At 33.9% G+C, this 24481-nt stretch overlaps 1 protein-coding gene across 2 annotated transcripts in view; it reads left to right on the plus strand.

The window, feature by feature from the left end:
• Positions 1-24186, plus strand: part of pit (pitchoune) — a 73794-nt gene extending 49608 nt beyond the window's left edge. For both annotated transcript variants that reach the window (XM_067262620.1, XM_067262621.1), the window contains 4 exons: positions 13924-14076; positions 14247-14417; positions 19876-20053; positions 23989-24186. In XM_067262620.1, the coding sequence (XP_067118721.1) occupies positions 13924-14076; positions 14247-14417; positions 19876-20053; positions 23989-24134 (648 nt within the window). In that variant the 3' untranslated portion in view covers positions 24135-24186. The remainder of the gene's footprint in view (positions 1-13923; positions 14077-14246; positions 14418-19875; positions 20054-23988) is intronic.
• The last annotated feature ends 295 nt before the right edge of the window (positions 24187-24481 follow it).

Below are 24481 nucleotides of genomic sequence, written 5' to 3' on the forward strand. Positions count from 1 at the left end.
TGTCTTTTGTATTGCACAATAACGTACAGTAACACCCCACTTAACGCTGATTCGATATAACGCGGTCTGCTTGAAGCCTAGAAAAAAAGCTCAAAATTTACAGATTTTAATTATCGCGACATTTCATTGATTCGTACATAATACAATTATTTACGAAAACGAACCAATCAGCAAAAGGTGGCAAAAAGGTGTACTTTCTTTAAATCTATGTTTGTGCAATTTTGGAAAAAATATAACATCATGGATGCCATAGGAAATATCGACTTTGTTTGACAAGAATTAACTGATAAATGTGTGAACACAATGTGGAAGAAGTTATGGCCGAAAGTATCCAAGAATTCTCAACAAGGAGAGCCCATTGCTGCATCGTTAAGTCGACCAAATTGTCAACCTAATCGATACAGCAGGACTAGGAGATGTAGACGAGCAGGATATTGAGGAGTTACTGCAGATTTCTGTTGAGAGCCTTACCAACGACGACATTCAAGAACTGGCTGAAGAAGAAATTCATGTAGACCTGGAAAATAGAAATTCCGAAAACGAAGAACCCAAAAAATTTCTCTACAGATTTCTTTATTAAAAGTTTGGTAATGATAACCAAAATTGTTGATCAAATTGTAGCAAATGATCCAGATTTTGAAAGGAGTGCAAAAGCAAAATGAGGAGTTTTGGATGTGATCTTCTGCTACTGACATTTGCTTAAAGAAAGAAAAATGCGACAAATGAAACTTCTCGACTTTATTGCAAAATTAAAAAAAAAAACATCAAATAAAAAAAAACAACGGATTTCAGAAAAGTCAGGACCTTCGTCACAAAAAATAAACTTTACATTTCTGTGTTATTTAACATATATTGTTATGCAAATTAATATTAAAAAAAATTAAAGTAAAATGTTTATTTTTGGTCACGTGTTCACCTATCCCTATTTACTCTATGTTAAAATGACCTCGTTTAACACTGTTTCGCTTAGCACTCTGTTGTCTAGAAACATATCCCCAGCGTTAAGCGAGGTCTTATTGTATATATATAGTAGGGGACCAAGTATGTTAATTTGGTGCCAGTTTTGGTTGCAATTTCTTTATACTAAGTTTGAAATTACTGGTTGTACTCAACTGTAGTGCGTCTTCTGGCAGGGTCTTTATTCTGATCTTCGTTGTGAGCCCTTTGAGTATTGGGGGTACCTTGTGCATCACGTGGTCTTGAATAGGCCTCGTATTAGTTCTTTTTTTGTAACCATGTGCCATCTCGATGCGTGCTAGATTCTGTAGTTCAATTGCTGTGTCCCTCCAACAGGAAGGGTGAGTATAAGCTCGCCTAACTAATGCCCTGAATGATGCTATTTTATAAGATTAAGGGTCGGTTGAGTTTGCTGGTATAAACCATGGGACATAACCTGGTTTATAATATATATAGGTATTGACCACTCCCCCATGAGCCAGATGTTGATGTCTAGGAAATGGGCATAGAGTTGCCAGACAGAGGGCTGCCCCACATTTTTGTAGGTAGGTCCTGTTGTCAAACTAGGACTAACATTCTTTTAGGAGATGACTAAGGTATATTGTCATAGGAAAGGCCCTGTTCCTCTGCCATTCTAACAGGAAATCCAATAAAGGTTCAACAAGTGTGTATGTGAGTGTTCATAACATCAGTATTCAAGTTATAAGATATTGTGATTTACAAAGCTATGCCAGCTAAAATATACAAAAAACTGATGCTAGACCTAACTAGGACTAGAGCGAAATTGGATTTCCTGTTAGAATGGCGAATGGATGGAACAGGGTCTTTCCTATGACAATATACCGCATTCATCTCCTAAAAGGATGTGAGGCCCTATTATGTTTGAGAAAAGCAATTAGAGCAATAAGAAAGTGTGTGTATTCTAAGCTCAATAAACTAATTAACGAGGAAAATGTTCTATTTGAACAGAACATATTGGCACTAGAGGAAGCAAACAAACAGGTCAATGCATTTGAGGAAATAAAAAAGCACAGACTGATCAACGAATATATACCCATATTCCCATTAGCATGCTGGAATGACATTTTTCCACCGCACTATCTAATTAACACCTTAGTGCATGCCGCACGTTGAAAGGCTAATTGTGGGCATGAATGACATTCACAAAGAGTACTACAGATGGAGAGCCACTTTCAAAGTCTGTTCCAACAACAAAACCCAGGATAAAGGTTTTTGACAACTTTTACAAAAAACCAAAAAATGGTTGACGAAGGAACACATCATCATATTGAAAGCTGACAAGAGCAGAGCATTAGTACTCCTGAAAGAAACCACCTACAGAAATCTGATGCAACAATACATCACCAACACGGACTGTGAACTGGTTGACGAAAGATACATATACAAACTACAGGCTCAGGTCACATGCTTTACGAAAACACTTCTTGCCAGGGATCTAAAATTGAAAGGGGTGGTGGTGGCCTCACTGGACACACCTAGGTTATTCGCCTTTGCAAAAACACATAAGCCACCACCTTCTCTTAGACCCATTCTTGACAAAGCCAGGTCTCTGACAAAACTCTTTGAAAAAGCGGTCCACAACATTGCATCAAACCGTCTGAGGGATTACAATCTAAACATCAAGAACCCCGCAGAACTATTAGAGCTATTAAGGAAAGCGCAGCTAATGGATTGGGCCCATATCACAGTGTTTGGGTGCGTTCTTTAATAGCGGTCGTTCCGCGTCGCCGCTACTACAGGAGTGCGCTGCTGTTTGTAGGCATTTAGGAACGACGGTGAAAGAAAAAAAGATGGCGGCGCTCTCACTATCGATAGTATGGTGATGGAGGAATCTATAATTCTAAAATATGAGCTTTTAAAGGCAAAAGAAGGGTCCCAGTTGTAAAATTTAACCATAAAATGGATTATTTGTTGAAAGAGCATTCAAAATAGCCACGAAAAAAAATTAGAATGCCAGCTACCATTCGAAAAGACACTTACATCACCGCGTGCACTAACTTGCGCTTTCACAACTTCTAAATTTTCATTCATAAAACCACATAATGGACCCCGAAACGAAACTATCTGAGCCATGGAGGACGCCATTTTGCTTTCGACCTAAACTACTGCTACAAACGGCCGTTTTTGCCGTTCGACGGCGCGCACTCCCACCAGAATTTAGAAACTCGTTTGACAGGAATTTTTAAACGGATGTCGCTCGCGTGGAGTTACGCGGAGGAATAAAAGAACGCACCCTTTGACTTTATTTCGTTATACCCCTTGATAAAGTTACAACCATGCTTCTGCACTCTGAGGGATCTCCTATTAGCCAAATGCAGAATGCCAACACATTGCAAACAGGTCTTAGAGCTAGCACATTTTGTGTGATACAACTCCGTATTCCAGTTTTACAACAGGACCTACCTATAAAAATGTCGAGTACCCACAGGCAGCTCACTGTCTGGCAACTTATGTGAGTTAGTATTACGCAGACTAGAACAAAGAATCATACTCGAGTATAAGTCAATATAATTATATATAGGAGATATATAGACGATGTATTTATCCTATGGAAAACAGAACTGAACGTCAATGATTTTTTAAGTTGCATGAATGACAATCCATACGGACTGACTCTTAAACTCGACCAGTTAACCACCACCAATGCCCATTTCCTAGACATCAACATCTGGCTCATGGGGGAGTGGTCAATACCTATATATATTATAAACCAGGTTATGTCCCATGGTTTATACCAGCAAACTCAACCGACCCTTAATCTTATAAAATAGCAGCATTCAGGGCATTAGTTAGGCGAGCTTATACTCACCCTTCCTGTTGGAGGGACACAGCAATTGAACTACAGAATCTAGCACGCATCGAGATGGCACATGGTTACAAAAAAAGAACTAATACGAGGCCTATTCAAGACCACGTGATGCACAAGGTACCCCCAATACTCAAAGGGCTCACAACGAAGATCAGAATAAAGACCCTGCCAGAAGACGCACTACAGTTGAGTACAACCAGTAATTTCAAACTTAGTATAAAGAAATTGCAACCAAAACTGGCACCAAATTAACATACTTGGTCCCCTACTATATATATACAATAAGACCTCGCTTAACGCTGGGGATATGTTTCTAGACAACAGAGTGCTAAGCGAAACAGTGTTAAACGAGGTCATTTTAACATAGAGTAAATAGGGATAGGTGAACACGTGACCAAAAATAAACATTTTACTTTAATTTTTTTTAATATTAATTTGCATAACAATATATGTTAAATAACACAGAAATGTAAAGTTTATTTTTTGTGACGAAGGTCCTGACTTTTCTGAAATCCGTTGTTTTTTTTTATTTGATGTTTTTTTTTTTAATTTTGCAATAAAGTCGAGAAGTTTCATTTGTCGCATTTTTCTTTCTTTAAGCAAATGTCAGTAGCAGAAGATCACATCCAAAACTCCTCATTTTGCTTTTGCACTCCTTTCAAAATCTGGATCATTTGCTACAATTTGATCAACAATTTTGGTTATCATTACCAAACTTTTAATAAAGAAATCTGTAGAGAAATTTTTTGGGTTCTTCGTTTTCGGAATTTCTATTTTCCAGGTCTACATGAATTTCTTCTTCAGCCAGTTCTTGAATGTCGTCGTTGGTAAGGCTCTCAACAGAAATCTGCAGTAACTCCTCAATATCCTGCTCGTCTACATCTCCTAGTCCTGCTGTATCGATTAGGTTGACAATTTGGTCGACTTAACGATGCAGCAATGGGCTCTCCTTGTTGAGAATTCTTGGATACTTTCGGCCATAACTTCTTCCACATTGTGTTCACACATTTATCAGTTAATTCTTGTCAAACAAAGTCGATATTTCCTATGGCATCCATGATGTTATATTTTTTCCAAAATTGCACAAACATAGATTTAAAGAAAGTACACCTTTTTGCCACCTTTTGCTGATTGGTTCGTTTTCGTAAATAATTGTATTATGTACGAATCAATGAAATGTCGCGATAATTAAAATCTGTAAATTTTGAGCTTTTTTTCTAGGCTTCAAGCAGACCGCGTTATATCGAATCAGCGTTAAGTGGGGTGTTACTGTACGTTATTGTGCAATACAAAAGACAAACAGGACAATCTCAGGGCTCTGGGAGTATGCAGTATCCCGGTGAGAGATGACAGGTTTAGGTGAGAAATGGTGTACATCGGCTCCACTAAACGTTCCATCCAACAAAGAGTCAGGGAGCACAAGTATGACGTAGACCATGCTTGTTACACCACTGACCCAGAGGTACACCACACCTATCCAATGCCAGACTGATAAAAAGAGCCTTTCACACTGACCACATCAGGGCCCTCAAAGCCCTTAAAATATACAGGGCCAGCCAGAGAGGGAGATGTATAAACTGTAAAGATGGCAATGTGTTTTCATATGCCTGGCACTACATATGCGAAGAGCAAGAAATCACCGACGCTCCATAGCACATGCATATGTTCGAATTTATTTTAAAACTCAATGTTTGAAATTTGTTTCAAAAATCGTTCTAAGATTGGAATCCTGTTTTCATTTAACCTGAAGCAGACCGCAGGTGAGGCTGAAAACATTTGTTTTCCGAAATTTAAGCAGTACTGGAGATAAAGGTTGAACGAGTGTGTATGGGAGTACTCTGATAGCTGCTTTAAACTCATCCATCTCATACACCACATCTTAAGACGCTTAGACAACAACATTATAATAGATTTCCAATGGGTCTTGTGTCATGCGGGAGTTTTCGGTAACAAGATTGCTGACTGTCTTGCCAAACAAGCTGCAAAGTCTTCAGTCACTAGTACTTTCAGTTACATTTCTACCTCATACATCAACAATCACGTCAAGAAGCAAAACTTCATTCTCTGGCAAGACAGCTAGGATCATGACACCACTGGTAGGCTCACCTACACTTTCATCCCCTGAGTTGACACTACTGCGACTGTTTGCCATTTTTACCCTAGTTACATCCTCACTTAGCTACTTATGGGACATGGCAACTTTAAGCAATACTTGCATAGATTTAACCTTGTGGACAATCCACAATGCAATTGTGGTATTCAGGAGGACCAAACATTACTTTATTTAGTTTTTGCTGGAATAGGTACAATCACATTAGGGATAGTTTAATGAGAGCTGCTATTCTTGAAGGGTACAACTGGCCTTGCAATCTGCAACAACTCATTCACACGTGTACAATGTTCCATCATCTACTCACTTTCATATCCCATTGTGGGGGTCTTAAGAGCACTCACTCTGGGGCATGGATGGCAATTAGCTTTCCCTTGCTTTGTTTCAACTGTCGATATATAGCTGCTGTTGAACTTTGTATTTTAATTCTTATTTTCCATCTTCTTTTTTAGTCTAAATTTAATTAGTATAAGTTGGTTCTAGTTGCAAGTTAGATTAGGGACTCAGCTTGATTTCTGGTTAGGTTATGCTTAGGGATTGCAATTGCTGGATCCAGCGTATTCTTCGGCCTGCTGGATCCAGTGCTGCGGATCCACAAATACTCAATTAACTTTCTAAATAATTGCGCAAAAGTCTAAGTCGTCGCGTTCCCGCTTTACTAACTACTAGACTGCTACTAATTACATACTCACTACTTTACTAACACTAATAATTAAATTACTTATAAATAAACTATACCTTAATCAATCCAGCAAAATTTAATAAAATAATAATGTATTCAATCACTTTTAACGATCTTCCTCAGTTACAAAAAAATACAACATTAACTATAGAACATAAAATGTGTTTGGAATAAATATAGAAAGAATAGTACTTAATTACATTCCATTTTTGTAAAACAAGATACATAGATGTACTGCCAGGTCTGATAATTTTCGTATTGTATACCGACGTAATCCCACTGTTTTCAAACTTTTAAGAAGCGATAAAAAGAAAGAGGATCGGAATTCAACAACGGGTATATATTCGGTGCCTTTACACAACCAACGTTTCAATTCCAAGGTTGTTTATGTGGGTGCAATGATGCGCAGTTTAAAACAAAGGCTCAAGAGCACAAATATACAATCAGTAAGAACCTTGACAACACTGCGCTGGCATCATATGCAAGACAGAAGGATGTTAACGTCCAATGGGATCAAGTGGCAATTATAAAAACGACGACGAATAGGCAAACGGTCAAACATCTTGAGAGATTGGAAATCTGCAAGGCGCACATGACAACTGGTTGTATAAACCATAGAGATACGGACTTATTGTCTACCATGTGGAGATCCTTTTACATTAATTAATGTTATTAACGGACAATGCTGGTTTCATTGGATCTTATATACAGGGTGATTTTTTTTTAAACTGACGGTACTCAGAGACATCTGTAGAGCAATCTAACAGCCGGACTGTCGCCAAATTTTCCAGTAGGGGTGGATTTGGCACTGTTGTAGCAAAACAGCTAAGAATCTGCATAAAATCCAGCTGCAATTAACAAACACACGAATGAATAATCAGACAGAGATTTCAGTGTAATAACGAAAGTTTAATTAATCAGCAAATAACCTTCTCCCTTCTTCAATGTGATCACCGTCCTGCTGGACAACTCATTGCATCCTGAACACCGTGTTCTCTATGGCTGAGCGTAACATGTTTGCAGGAATGTTCATCACAGTTCTAGAAATGTTGTCCTTCAAAGTCATCAAGTTTGGGACACTGCCAAAATAGACCTTGGACTTTAAGTAACCCCACAGGAAAAAGTAACATGGGGTTAGATCCGGGCAGCGAGGCGGCCATGCAAGTGGAAAAAAGCGATTGATGATCTTTTCTTCAGTAAAGTGCTGGTAGCTTTTTTGCTACAAAGTGCCAAATCCTCCTCTACCGGCAAATTTTGGTACTACGTTTTTTTTCTTCGCGGAATCTCTTTTCCATGTCGTCCTTAGTCACTCTCCCAAATTTGGCGACAGTCCGGCTGCTAGATTGCTCTACAGATGTTTCTGAGTACCGTCAGTTAAAAAAAACACCCTGTATATATTTTTTTCCGCTATTTATTTTGTTTATTTATCTATATTTTGTCCGTTTCGGCGTTTTCCGTTAATTTTCATATTTATTCCTAACACATTTTATGTTTTACATTTAATGTTCTATTTTTTTTTGTAACCGAGGAAGATCGTTAAAAACGATTGAAAACGTTTATTATTTTATTACATTTTGCTGGATTGGTAAAGGTGTAGTTTATTTAACTTACTCTACTTCTAGTACATAGTTTTACATACCTATAAATAACTACAGACTAATATGTAGAGCCTATATATATGAAAACTGGTAAGACTGATAGCCACTTAGCCACTGATTATCCATCCTTACATTATTATAATATATTAATATAAATTAATCAGTAGAACTACCTTTGCTATTATTTAACTTAAAGATTACATTATAATTATAATCTAACTAAACATTTAAAGTTAATTATCTCTATCTCAAATGTTAAACCGAACCAAAGTTAATTTTACTATCTAAATGTGTAAGAAGTTTTACTGATTTATAGTAACCAGTCTAAATAATAAAAGCTTTTAAAGTATTTTTTTTAAATGTTTTATTTCATTAAAAAAACATAAATTGCAGGATAGATAGATGATGATAGATAGATAGATAACACTTTATTGCACCAAAAATACATCCATGCTGGATCCGCGCTGGATCCAGCTGGAATGATTTCAATCCAGCAAAAATCCAGCTGGATTCAAAACACTGCTGGATTGCAATCCCTAGTTATGCTAGGTTAGGTTAAAATAGATTAGGGTTTGATTAGGTTCATCCTAGATTATGGTAGGTTAGTTTAGTTAGTGAGTAAATTAATGTTTAAAAAATAATAATAATAATAAATAAATTAATTAATTAATTAAAAAATAATAAAAAAATTTGGAGTCTTGCTTGTTTGTCTTTCGTCTGTCTGTTTGTCTCATCTAGTTTTTTGCTGTGTTTGTTTATTTTTCACATTGTCTGTCTAGCTGTTAAATAGTATTAAGATTTGCACTCACATTCGGTTTCATTAGTATTAAGTAGTTATAAGTCTTCCTACTAACAGCCACCTGGCACTAACTCCTACACTTAGCTATTTGTGGCAGCACTGAATCATTGGTGTTCGTTACACTCAGGTTTTCTTTTAGACCTGTTGGGGGACTACAGCCTTGCAGCCAAAAAACTGCACACCAACATCAAACATAGAAGGTACTGTAGCCATACGTATTCCATTCAGAGGAATCTTACCTTTCTCCACTATCTATCTCTTCTCCCTCTTTCTTCCCCTCTTTTCTGCCAGCTAAACACCTAGTGTATGGCTGAAGCCTTTCTTGTATGTATGTATAGATCATTCTCAAGGTTTCCATCTGAAAATTTTGCTTTAGACTTGTACCTGTCATATAAGTCAATCCTGAAATATACTGAAGGCTACTAGTAAACTAGAAGTAAAACATGGTTATAGTTTAAAGTATATAACAAGGCTCCACTACTTTCATACTTTTGTTAAGATAACAAATATATGATTATGTTATTATAAAGCTTGTGTTAAGAGGAGTTTGAGAAACAGGCTCTACATAGAACACCTAGTATCCTTTTTAAGTTTTTTTAATAAGAAATTTATTGTTTATGTAATTTATGGAATGTATTTTATATCAGATATAACAGTAAACAAATTCAAGCTAAAATCAACATCTCCAATAAAATATATTTTACACACACAATACCAGTGTAAGGGATATACATATGACATAATAGTAGAATGCTATAATGTGTCTTTTCTAATATTCTTATTTTTTTTCAGCTGTTGAAAAGTGTGTAGTGTTCATTTATATTGAATTTTTATTCTATTAACTTCTATGTTAAATAAATTTACAAAACACTAGCTGGAATATTTGTGGAAGCTTGCATACTAATGGTCACACTGCAGTAACTATTCGGTGCATTATTCCACTTGTAGCTTGTTCACACAAATGCACATTGAAGTTTGATACAAATAAAAACTACTTTGTAATCTTAGCAATGTATTTATTAAAATTAAGAATGTTTTTGATCAGTTTGACTGACCTCCTTCACTTAACAGCAACATCAAGTAAAAGAATACGATTTTATTATATTTTTATTTATACACTTATTGATTTTATGTTGTTTAAACTTCTTGTTCACATGTTAATTCAAACATTTATGTATAGTACTATTGTTAAATTGTATTCACTCTTATGGAAACTTCTGTTTAATTAATTATGTATTTTATTCATTAAAATTTGTTGTTCCTATTTTACTTCAAACATTAAATTTTATTCTTTAAATTATATTCTTTTATTCAATGTTGCTGTTAACTGAAGGTCAATCAAACTGATCAAAAACATTCTTAATTTTAATAAATACATTATTAGAATTACAAAGGTGGTTTTTATTTGTGTCAACATTTTTCCTAGATACATATCACCATTTTGGACATTGAAGTTTATTTATTAATCAGTAATATATAATTTCAATTATTTTTAATATCATTATCCTTATTTTTAACAGATAAAATAGCTTACCAAAGAAATAAATGTTTGTAAATATTTATTGCAGTAGCATTTAATATCTGACATTATCAAGATATTAAGTAAATAAACCGTCTTAGGTGTTAAATTTCAAAGAATTTTATTAAATTAAACACTAGCATTTTTAGTGAAGCTTATTTGTCATCTTCAGGCAAGAATGGCAGAGTACACTATAGCTAAACTTAGACAATCTAATTTTTAGAGTCTTAAGTCACTATTTCCAGTTTAAACTGTATTTACAAAGGAAGAGACAAAATTCATGAGCCTAACTATCCTACATCTGGACATAGTTTCTTGATGCCTTGCATATATATGATATTCAGGAAGCATGGCTATTCTGTTGATAAAAAACCCAATTATCGTTTAGAAGACTTATGTAATGACATGGATACTTATTCCTTACAGAAATGTTCAAGAATACATAGAATTCTTTTAAAATTAGGGTTAATGTATCCACGTTTGCATACATTGGAGTTATTTGCTAGAAACACCAGAATACTTGTGTGAGATCCCAAAAACGGGTTGACATTAAACATTTATATTAGAAAATTGTTAAAACGAAACTAGGGAAGAAAAACCGTCATTGTTAAAAACCAATCAAAGATTGGATTAGTTGTGCTAGTCGTATGAAACCGCGACAAAAAAAAAATGCTATTGATGTAAAACAGAACGTAATAATTGTAAATGAGCATCCTCCAGTAGAGATGGGCCTTTGACAAGGTGCTCGTATACAAATAATTAGAACATAGAAATTTTGGAAAGGAAAGAGGTTAATGACAAAAAGGAACATCATGTCTGGTTGTTAAAATTATAAAACATCACAGACTAGACAACAATGGGGGGGAAATATGAGCGCAAGTTTCAAAGTTCCATTAACACTTTCCATCCAGAGTTAACAGATGGTGTCAAGTAGATTCTTCAAAGCAAACCTTTCTCGTGACTTGAACAAAGGTCATTTTTCGCTTAGAAACAGACATGGGACCAATTAGGTAGAAAAAGGAGAGAAAACGGAGATTGAGAAGGCAGATTAAAAAAAGACAGGACGGGACTCTCTGAGAGCCTTCGGAAGACACAAGACGCGTGCGCCAATGAGTGTCCAGCAAGAAGTCTGTTGACATCAGCCTACAAGTCTCTTCACCTGCGCTGCCTCGGGGCTTACCTTCGAACAACTTTAGGAAACACCCTCGAGACTTGGATCCTTTGAACCTTCAATTGTTTAAAGAACTCTGTACCTAGTGTAAGTTGTTTCATGTTTGAATAAACGGGTTTTTGTGAGATACTTGTCATCTATGTCTCCTCTGCCACACCCACATGCGAACGACTCTAGACCATCCTGTCAAGGGATTAACGATTCCCCCTAAAAGTCGGTGAACATACACTGGTATCCAAGAAGTGGAATTTTAAGTCCCCCAACTCCACCAGGTCAGCGAACTTACACTTGCTAGTAGGTTATTTGAATACCAGGAAGATTTTGTGTATAGTGAATGCACTACACCCATCTAGAAGAATCTTGCAACATAGTTTTGAACTTTTACTAGGCCTTTTTATCATGCTAAAGGAAATCCTAGGGTAACATGGAAATTGGCCAAAACTAATTTAACTTTATAATAGTAATAATATTTTAGTCTGGATTAGTTTTACTGTTTTCAAAGTTTAATTCAAATTTTTATATGATCTTCATTATATGTTTCAAATTTCTGAATTTACATACAGAAATTTTGAAATATGTATTCAAATGTCATGTATATAAATTTTAGTGTAAATTTTCACTAGGCAGATATCATATGTTCTGTAAATTAGGAAGCCATATGGGTGTTTGAATGCCTTTATTTACTTCAAGGGAATTTCGTAAATTGTAACTTAAACAAAGCCATTCAGACACCCAGTGTGGCTTCCTAATTTATGAAATGTATGGTATCTGTCTACTACTGAGAATTTACATAGTAATTAATACCCAGGAAGTGAGTGATGTTAGTTTATAAATTTCATTCTTCTATATGTTATATATTCAAATTTTTAAAATGGTTTCATTCATAACTCTTTTGCCTGAAGATGACAAATATGCTTAATTGAAAGTGCTAGCGTTTAAGAATTTAATAAAATTCTTTTAAGTGTAATGCTGTAAGATAGTTATTTATTTATTTCTGCTGAACACATTTGGCAGCAACTGTCCACATTTCATCTTTTGGTTATCAGGATAATGCCAGCTTTTTATATATGCTGAATTGTCAAATTGCACTAAAACACTCAAAAAACCATTAGTTGCAGTAACATTTTGATTTTAACAAACAATCTACACACACTGAGGTAATACCAATGAATCTTAAAACCTTATAACCAGCGAGGGTATGCTCAAAGTTTGTAAGCAAACGTTTTCGGATCCCTCTCTGGGTCCATCCTCAAGCTATGTTCTTTTTAACGAACGGTTATAACGAGGACCAGCTGCATTCCGGATGAAAATTTGAATTATCGAATTCCAAATCTAACCTGAACCGCATGCCAACCAAATTCAAAAAATTCAAAAATTTTTAAAACGATTACATAACGATTGCTTGTTATGTAGATGGCCAATGCAACATTTAAATAACAATTTTTCGCATGGGCTTCGTAGCTCCCAGACGAGAGGTCCCAAACCAACACCATAGATCACTTTGCCTCTTTACTCCATCTCCTCCCTCTGTAGGAGGGCTTGCCACGCCAAAGGATAACATTACCTCATCTCTAGGACATTAGGCATGGCAGAGCCAACACCTCACTATCCATATATGCTTCAGATCCGGAAATTATGGTGGACTTTACGAATGCCAAACTCCTCGTCACCATGCTGCACACAGACCACCTTAGATGGATGGAACATATGGAAATATACAAGGCCTTCCACTCCTCTCAACCAATCATTTCTAGAGACGAGATAACATTATCTTTGGCGTGGCAAGCCCTCCTACACAGGGAGAAGACAGAGTAAAGAGGCAAAGTGATCTATGGTGTTAGTTTGGGACCTCTCGTCTGCGAGCTACGAAGCCCATGCAAAAAATTGTTATTCAAATGTTGCATTGGCCATCTACGTAACAAGCAATCGTTACGTAATCATTTTAAAAATTTTTGAATTTTTTGAATTTGGTTGGCACGTGGTTCATGTTAGATTCGTTCAATAATTCAAATTTTCATCCAGAACACAGCTGGTCTTCGTTAAAAAGAATATAGCTTGAGGATGGACCCAGAGAGGATCCGAAAACGTTTGCTTACAAACTATGAGCATACCCTCGTCGGTTATAAGGTTTTAAGAAGATTTATTTTGATTTTAATTATCAACCTTTCTCTACCTGAGGAAGGTTGGTAAAATATATGTTGAAAACATTAATAATTAAAATTTTGCTTTATTATTTTTATTTACTATTAATATGTAGGGGAAGCAAGGACAATCAAAAAGAACAACAACATTCTTTCAATTTTGCAATGCTGAAAGTGGTATTCTACTTTGTACTGATGTAGCTGCTAGAGGTCTTGATATTCCTAAAGTAGACTGGATCATTCAATATGATCCACCAGATGATCCAAAAGTAAGTTAATGTATAAATTAGTGACAATTTTGTTAACATTAGTTGTAAATATAAAGCTTTTGAATTATGAAAATGTAGTTAATATAAATTTAAAATAACAGTCTATATTTACAATTAATATAGCAAATTTAACTAAAATTACAAATTATATGTAACTTTTTGTTTTAAAGGAATATATACATAGAGTTGGAAGAACAGCTCGTGGTGAAGGAGGCATTGGAAATGCTTTATTGATTTTAAGAGAAGAAGAACTGGGATTTATTCGTTATCTCAAACTTGCTAAAATACCTTTGAAAGAGTTTGAGATTTCATGGAATAAATTAGCTAATGTTCAACTTTCAGTAAGTAAATTTTACCCTAATTGTTTTCAATTATTTTGAGTTAATGCCACACACACACAATTTTTAGTACCCAACAAGCTAGCATTGCACCAAAAATATTCTTACACTGTATATATAAATGAAAATCTGTATTTTTTTTATATAAAAAATATACAAATAATAATAAAAAGTAGAGGAATAATTAAACATTTTAAAATTAATTTTTTAAATTTTTTGGCATCTCCATGAGAAGTTAGCAGCACACTTGTTGAAAACTTCTCTTTTATCTATATTTGTATATGTTTTTAATTTTTTCCCTCTTTGTTAGTAAATTTTACTGTCTTGAATATCATCATATATAAATATACACTTATAATCTTATATAAATATATACACACTCAGAGATCATAAAGTATTCTTATCCAACACTATGTAAAGAAATATTTAGCAGTCCAAATGAAAACAAATCTGATATAGTTACATTTCAAGACGTGAAGAAATTTCTCTAAAAATGTAAATAACTTTGTTACTTGAACTCTGTCCAATCTTTATTTCTGGATCAGCGATTCTCAACCTTCTTAGCTCCACAACCACCCAAATAGTAAATATAAATAAAATTAATATTTCACGACCCCCCCCACTCAAAGGAATAATAACAGTAAGCCTTACTATTACTAATTGAATTTTGACTGTAATTATAAATGTAAACAAATGCAACCATCACATTAATTTCTTTTCTTTACATGTGTACTTATTGTAAGTAAAATGTTTATAAGTTTATAATAAATTTTAAACTTATAAACATATGGTGTTGGTTTGGGACCTCTCGTCTGCGAGCTACGAAGCCCATGCGAAAAATTGACAAACTTAAAAATAACCATCGGATGAAAAAATAACAAAATTTATAATAAATGATTTTTTCTCATTATTGTTTCGCAACCCCCTTTAATATCACCGTGACCCCCTGGTTGAGAAACGCTGTTCTAGACCAATTAATTTAGATGTAACCACACAGCTTGGTACATAACTTGTATGGTTATATCTTCTAAATTAATTGGTCTGAAGTGAAGATTGAACAGAGATAACATATTGTATGAGTTGAAACAGTGTCTTCTTTTTCTTGTTTAGTTCAATATCACTGCCAAGTGTCTATGAATACACCAAATAGTGATATTGAACTAAACAAGAGATAACATGATTGGAAATGCATCTGCATAGAAATGAATTGTGGGTTTGAGGCTCACTCTAGATTGATTTTTTTTTTTTTCAGAACAGGGAACTTTCAAGTTTTTTTTCTTTTTTTTTTAATTTTGTTTTTGAATAACAATGGACATAAATCAATGTGAAAGTTGCAACAGCTTTTTCAAAACAATGTCATCAGAATACAAGATAAATTCTGTGGCACCCAATATTAAAATCTTTAGATATTCATTATATGGTGATACTTGACATTATGACTTTATATATTTCATTTTCAAAAAGGTTGTTTGCAAAGGTATATATAAGCAAAAACATAAAAATATTCTTTGTAAAAACTTTTTAAGACTGAAAATTCTCTTCTGGCAGAAATTTGTAAACTTTTAACAAACTCCCATCTTTAAACAAGTTTTTGTTTTACAAAAATTCAGAAAGGTCTGTTAAATCTAGTTGATTTTTCTTTAATTTAAATGCTTTGAAATTACACTGAGGTCCAAATTTAAGATAACAAACATAAATTGTAGGATATCTGGAAAAGTACAAGTACTTGGTGGATAGGGATGAACTTTGGTACACAGATACTGCAAGCCATGCAAGATCAATTAGTTGTTCAAAATGAAAACAAAAAATTAACTTTGGGAGCTAAATGTTTTGCCAAATATGAAATAGCAGCTTCTCCAGAAAGAAAAGGCTAATAGAGAGTGTGACAACTTCTGACAACATACAACACTCTCAATGAGCTATCATGCTGTTTACAAAGGCTTTAAGACAATAAATCTCACTCCTCTGTATGGATTTTAGTTAGTGGTGGGTCTTATTAGGAATGATGTGTAGTAACGGCTCTTACTAAAGCTTCCAGTCATGTTCAATCAGGTTTAGGTTCTGAGACCTAGCTGGTAATTTCATCTTGTGAATAAGACTTACGTCCACAACAAACCAAAAACGGCGTGTAACTCAACTATACAGCTTTCACTAATGTTTTCGAACCAACGGTTCTTTTTCAGGTGAAAAAAATGGACAAAAGAAATAAAACTCTATGGAACAGTTCTTTTTGAAAGAGTTTCGAAATAGAATTTGGAGGAAACCCATGCAAGCGTCGTCATAGTTTGGGCGTGCTTCTTCGTCAGAAGTAGAAAATTCCGTCTTGTCATCCATCATATATAAGAGTTTGCCACAGTACTGATAAGGATAGCTCATCTTTACTGTTAATACACTTATTATCCTAGGCTGTTTTGTGTATATAAATTGCTTCCATCCAGCACAAATGGTGTGGATGATCTTGGCCTCCTTAAATAATAGCTGTATACCCGGATTTGTGGCGTAACGTGCCAAAGCAGTTATAAATCTCTTGTGAAGGATGTCTGCTTTGTTCTTTAAGCCTCATTCCATTATTTAAGAAGGCAAAGATCATCCACACCACGCACCAGCCACATCGTTTGTGCTGGATGGAAGCGATTTATATATGCAAAACAGCCTAGGATAATAAGTGTATTAACAGTAAAGATGAGCTATCCTTATCAGTAGCGTGGCAAACTCTTATATATGATGGATGACAAGACAGAATTTTCTACTTCTGATGAAGGCGCATGCCCAAACTATGACGACGCTTGCATGGGTTTCCTCCAAATTCCATTTCGAAACTCTTTCAAAAAGAACTGTTCCATCGAATTTTATTTCTTTTGTCTGCTTTTTTCACCTGAAGAAGAACTGTTGGTTCGAAAACATTAGTAAAAGCTGTATAGTTGAGTTATGCATCGTTTTTGGTTTGTTGTGGACGTAAGTCTTATTTATCGTGGTGTGCTTTTGATGTGTTATTTTATCTTGTGAATATCTTCCTCTTTAACAAAATCTATAATTATCTGAGCTATGTGTGGCCTAGTTTTGTCATTCATAAAAATGAACTAGGGCAAAATAAAAACTCTCATATAGCTCAAGAACCTTGTCTCTATAGTCCTGAGTAGTAAAGTACTGCACTCAAAGTGCAGGGGGGGCATGCAGCCAACATGATGTTCTTCTTACTAGGAGACTGCTTCAACCATAGTTTTCTCTCTTCCACTGCAGTTGTTTTTCCTAGTGTTGAAGGATTGATAGGTGTTCTACCATACTCTCTCCAGATGTTAATGCATTGAGAATCCGTTTTCAAACTATATCTCAACTCATTGGAAAATGTAACAAGTAGCTACTGGTCCTGTGTCTAGAGACAATGCTCACAGCACCAGGAAAGATGAGTTTTCCTGTGGGAAAGGTTGAGGGGATCCACACCATTGTTCATCTAGCATAAAGCCCTTCTCTGTTAGCTATCTGTTACAGTTTGCCTCAATACTGATGTTCCAGTGACAGTAGCAAGCTCATGGGCAAATGTCTGTCTGTCATTTCTTTGTGGCATTGGACAGTTAAAGCCAGTTGACTGTCTTCATGAGGGGGTTGTTGATTTTGGTTGACCTTGGCCTGCTCTTCTAGTAATGGTTCCATTTTCTTGGAATTGTTTCCATAGCATGCATACTACTTTTCTGGACACCTTGCCATCCAGTTATCTCCGATTGGGACTGGCCTGCTTCAACTCTGCCAATTTCCCTTCACCAAGTTTGTCATCTAAACAAATGATGCAGTACCATTTTATCAAAATTTGATTGCCCTGCCCACAATCACTATTGAAAAACAGTTGAATCACAGGCTTATGGAACTCCTTTTTTCATTTTGATTTGTAATTACATGTTTCACTTCCAATTGATATGATAGTTCTTGCAAAACTGTATATTATTTTTCTCAGAATTTTAACTGATAACTGTTTCGGTTTATTGTGCTAAATTTGTTTGTTTAATTTTGGACACCAGTGTAGTTCAATGTTCATAATAAAATATGCTACTGAAAACAAACTATGCAGATACGCATCTGAGGCCATGTTTGGTCTATAAACTATAGGTTAGAGACACCTGTTCCAAACTATTTTATATTTATTTATTTCTGGTTACAGTATTAAATTTAATACAAGAGGAAACTTAATTTCTATCTTTAGTCCAAATTACATATCTTTATATTGAGTTGTTCGGAAAGTAATTTCATTTTTTCCATAGAAAAATAAACGCAATATTCTTATAATAAATAAATATTTTATTGAATTATATATTGACCATTTTGGTCAAATGCCTCTTGTCATTGTTTCTGGTAGTAGCATGATTTCACATTCATAAAAATGTTGATCGTTATTTACAAAAAACTGATCCAAGTGATTTTTGACATTGTCATTTCAAGTAAATGTCTTACAGTTAAAAAATATTTGTATAGACCGGAACAAGTAATAATCCGAGTGTGCCCAATCGGGCAAATATGGTTGGTGTGATAACACGTCCCATCTAATCTATAACAGTTTCTGACAAGTTACCAAACTTGTGTGAAATTTGGCATTATCATGGTAAAACACTACACTTTGTTTGTTGATCAGTTCTGGCCTTTTCTGTTTGACGATATTACTCAATTTGTTTACTCCATGGCAGTACAATTTCAAATCAATTGTTACGTTGTCTGGTAAAAGCTCAAAAAAAAATTTTTCTAAAATCCAATTATAGAGAGCATCTCTCGTTAATAACATGGGGAACCCATATATCGAGCTTTGAAACGAAACCAATTCGTTTTAAGTAACAATAAACGGTTCAATTTAACAGATTTAATCTCTTAGTGATTTCACGTGTTATACGGCAGACTGCTTCGATTGGTACCTTTATTTTGTTTTCGTTGGCTTTAAATGGCCATCCAGAATGTAGTGTATCTTCGATATTAAAATTGCCAGAACGCAATTTTGTAAACCAGTTTTGGCACTGTCTTTCTCTCAACACATCTTCTCCAAACATGTACCACAATTTTTTTCTTGTTTGAACATCATTTTGATTTTTTAGTTATAAAAAAGCAAAATATGCAGAAAACGATGCTTTCGATTTTCCATATTTGATAGGTCACTGAAAAAAAACAATTGTACAGAATCAAACAAAATTTTTTACAAATAAGCCTTAAAATGTCAGCTGTCGAAGTATATAATGAAAATGCGGTTTAAAATAAAATTGGCTTGTAAAAATATATCTAATTCCTCTAGTAATAAAAAAAACGAAATTACTTTCTGAACAACCCAATAATTAATTAACCATAGTATAGTCTGATTAAAATCTAGTAGTATCATTTCTTAATAATGTCAAAAAAAGATTATTTTTAATATAATGTATTAATGATTATTTTTATTCTCTATATTTTTTTTTTTTTTTTTAATTAAAGAATATTTTAATTTTTACAGCTTGAAAAATTAATATCAAGGAATCATTATCTATACATGACTGCTAAAGAAGCATATAAAGCATATGTTCGTGCTTATGATTCTCATCAACTGAAAGCTGTTTATGATGTAAACACTCTTGATTTGAAAGCAGTATGCAAATCATTTGGATTTACTGTACCACCTTGTGTAGATTTGAGTATCCTTTATTATTTTTGTAATTATATATAGACCAAGCTCGGCATATAGTGATAATTTTAAAATTCATAATCATTTTAAGTTTATTAATTTTTTAAATATTAAGATATTAATTTAAAGAAAAGAGAATAGTTTAAAAGAAAATAATATAGAAAAATATAAAGTAATTACATCATGTAAATTTCAAATACCATACATACATTTGTAAGATTGGATCTAATTTTCCACTTAAAAAATCTCTGGTAAAATAAAAATTCAGTTATTGTCCAGGATTATTCTTACATATCTAACCAAGTCATATACATCTTTAAATATTTTTGACCAATTTTAGTGGTTATCATCAGGCTAAAATCTCTTAAATGATTAAATGATACAAATTCAAGGAATTGCTAATATATATACTTTGTTCATACATATTTAGTTAGATAATGATCTTAAGAAGTTATTAAAAAGTCATTTGTTTATAGTGCATTCATTGCATTTTCAGTACTTTCTCATATAAACAAAATGCAAAATTCAGTGATAATAAAGAAAATGTGTAATTATAGTACAGTCTCTGTAATCTGACATATATGGGATTGAAACAGTGTTGGATTAATGAGATTGCCACTCTCCTCCTGGGATTTTTTTCATAGTAAATCCAGGTGCCTTGGGCAATGAAAACTTTTGTAAGTAAAAATTATTTTCTTTCTGCAAACTCTTCAAAAAAATTTCTGAATCTGCTACTGCTATAAGGTATCAAGGTATTTCAATCTTTTATCATCAATATTTAAATAATACAAATGTATTCTGGTCATTATGTAATACAAACTTATTTTTTCAAACTATTTACTGAATGAGTTTGTACTATGTGATGTCTTCAACACATTCAATATGAATAACTTAAGACTAAATACCCATCTGTGTTAACATCTAGTTATTGTAGAAAGTAAAAGCAGAATTATCAGCAGATTTACTTTTATATTAAAATAAAAAAAAGAAGAATTAATTCATTTAAAACTGGATTCACATTATAATTTTTCAATAATTGAAGTATGTAATTAAAGAACAAATTAAGTACAAAAACTAAAAGGTATAGTTATATGTTAAAATGTTGTCTAGGTGCCTTGCCCAGTTAGTCTAAGTACCTTCAATTTAATTTGTAATCAACATTTTTAATAGTATTAGGCAGGAGGGATTCACATCCTTCAGATAGTTTTATCTGCCATGAAGATGGGGAAAGACCTGGAAGAGTTTACATTCCTGAAGGAATGTAAGTGAAAGCAGGTCTTCCCTGTCTTTATGGAGAAAAGTTAATAGTAAATTATTAGTGTTGATTTCTGTTAATTTTGGGAAATGGAAACTGTTGAGAAACAACTTTCTTTTTATAATATGAAGTTTATATCTATGTTAATGAATTAATTTAAAATGGTAAATGTAAAAAAATATATGAAAAGTCATATGACAAACAAAAAGCTGGATTCCTTAATTATTATGCCATTGTGTCCTTTCTTTCGTAATTTAAAATTTATTTTTGTATACTAGTACTTTTTGAGTGTACTATAGATTACCACCTATGGAATTTCAGGACTTTGATTATATATTTGAACTCAGGGGACTGAGACAAGTTCAACGGTACCCTACTTTTGGACCGGAGACGAAAAATAAAAAGTTATCATACTTTTTTCCAGCAATCGCGCGATGATAGGGAGTCGCGTCACTCTCTCCGCTAAGTCGGCCTCATTATCGCGATCGGGAGTTGCGTCGCTTGCCGTTAAAATTGCCTTTAGTAGGCGTTTCTCCCCTTTTTACTTTGTTCAAGAACTACCGTTAATCAATAACTAGTGACGTTTAGCACGTAGTGGCCTGCCGGCGGCTCCCTTCCGGGAGCCGCCGGCAGGCCACCATGTGCTAAACGCCTGTGAACCAGGTGAACTAAATAAAAAACATTATTTCTGATCTGTAAGACTAAATATCGGCATCCATAGTTTCCAGTATAATAAGTCCTGTTAATATATAAAAAAGTACTAGTATACAAAAATAAATTTTAAATTAGCTGGATTTCTTATTGGGCTGTAAGGCTAAATAATTACTAAGCGATTTGGCAGGAGGCATTTGCTTAATACCTATTTAGCCTTCTATCCCGATAAAAACTTTTACTGTTTGTTTGGTATTTGAAATAATTGTCAGGTTAGTTGGACAATCATATATTTAATGATTACTATTACAATAATAATAATATTTGTAGTTTGGTCTTATGATATTGAATTAAATTATATTTGAATCAGAAGTTGCAGTTTTCATGTAGCATGTTAAAAGTAGAATGCATGTTTAACATAATTTTATATTAATGAATGTTGTTTATTTTGAACTAGCAATAGATAGATAAATTTAGAAGTAATATATATCAGCATGTCCGAGAAAGATCTTTATCATTCTAAACATTAATAACAAAGTACTAACGGGTGAAATGAAATGCAGTTTGCTGCAAAAGAATGAAGAAATTTAAGAGTTTTTTCTGGTATCAGTTGCCTGAGGTAGATGGCGCTGGTTGCTTGCCAGTTGTGATGAGGAAAGAAAATGGCGACTGCACAGGAGAGAGCGCAGTGTGTATTGTGGTTAGCCCGAATAAAATCACTGATAACCGTGCAAAAAAATTTTTGCCGGATGTACCATAAAGATCCATCGAATGTGCCTTTAATTTATGCACGGATGGAGAAGTTTAAAGAGACAGGAAATGTTGAGCATGCAAAAAATTATAGCCGACCATTGACATCAGAAGAAAGTGTCGAACGAATCAGAGAATCATTCTCTTGGAGTCCCAGGAAATCGGTGAGACGTGCTGCGCGAGAACTAGCATTACCGAAATCCATTGTTCGTGGCGTCCTCCACAAATGATTAAGGTCGAGATCTTATAAACTGCAATTACTACATGCTTTGAAACGACATAAGCCATGCCGATTTTATTTTGCATGCACTTTGCTGGAGAAGATAAAAAATGAAAATTACCTAAACAGAGTGTGCTTCTCTGATGAATCCACATTCCGTGTGTCTGGAAAGGTTCGTCGCCATAACGCTAGAATATGGGGCTCCGAAAACCCGCACGTCAGTCGAACAGGAACGAGACAGTCCCAAACTTAATGTTTGGTGTGGACTTTTACTTGATGCCGTAATCGGTCCATTCTTCTTTGTGGAGAGGACTGTTAACTAATATTTACCAGGATCTTCTTGAGTTTTACGTTATTCCACAATTGGAACATTTGCAGCCAAATGTTTTATTTCAGCAGGATGGTGCTCTGCCTCACTGGACATTTTCTGTATGTGAATTACTTAATGGAGTGTTTCCCGAACGACGGATTGGTCGTGGAGGATCCATACCTTGGCCTCTGCGATTGCCCGACACAACTCCACTGGATTTCTTTTTTTGGAGTTATGTTAAAGACAAGGTTTATCAAACACCTGTTTCTGATATATTTGTTTTAAAGGAAAGGATACAATTAACAATCCTCACTGTTACACTGCAAATGTTAAAAAACACTCGGAGGGAAATCGAGTACAGACTCGGCATTCTTCGTGCTACTAACAGAGCTCACGTATAGCTACATTGAAGTTACTGTAAAAAAATTCTTAGATGTTTTCATTCTTTTGCAGCAAACTGCATTTCATTTTACCTGTTAGTATTTTTGCTGTTAATGTTTATAATGATGAAGATCTTTCTCAGATGTGCTGTATATTTTATTTACAAAACAATTTTTAAACCTTTCAGAGTTGCATTTCTAAAAACTGAAAATTGATGATGATAGTTTACAGAAAAAAACGTGGCAAAATTTATTATTATTTTGTTTTAAATATTATAAATGAATGATAAATGACTTGTTGATTAATTTTATTTATTTTTCCAGTATGTTTAATTAGTAATTATTGAAAATTGTGCTGTTCCTTAATTCATATTATCAGATGTAGGAGGCAATGCTCAAAAAAGTTCCAAGAGAAAACATAGGAGAGATGGTAACATTGATCCTGGAAAAAGAAAGAAAGTAGATAAAAGTGTAATTTACAAACCCATTCAAATTAACAAAGATACAAGACAGTTCAGTCGGTGATAACATACAACACCAGAGTATTTATGAAATAAATATGAATTATTATTCATCATTCCTCTTTATATTTTTATATAAATAAAATGGCTTGATGTAATTTTTTATTTATAAACACATTCATCAAACTCATTCAATTACATTTTCAAGAGTTAAATATGAAATTAGGTAAATTTTTCAATAATAGTTATAAATATTTTAACATTAATTTGTTCTCATATATTAGGCTATGAGAAGTATTGAACAAATCATACTTATGGGAATGTTTATATGTTATTTCTTTGAGACATTTATTCATTGTATTTTAGTATAAAAATTTTTATTTTTATAAATTTGAAATTTGCTATATTTAA

Source organism: Centruroides vittatus, unplaced genomic scaffold, assembly GCF_030686945.1.
Source record: "Centruroides vittatus isolate TY-2023 unplaced genomic scaffold, ASM3068694v2 contig_150, whole genome shotgun sequence".
Lineage (NCBI taxonomy): Eukaryota > Metazoa > Arthropoda > Arachnida > Scorpiones > Buthidae > Centruroides > Centruroides vittatus.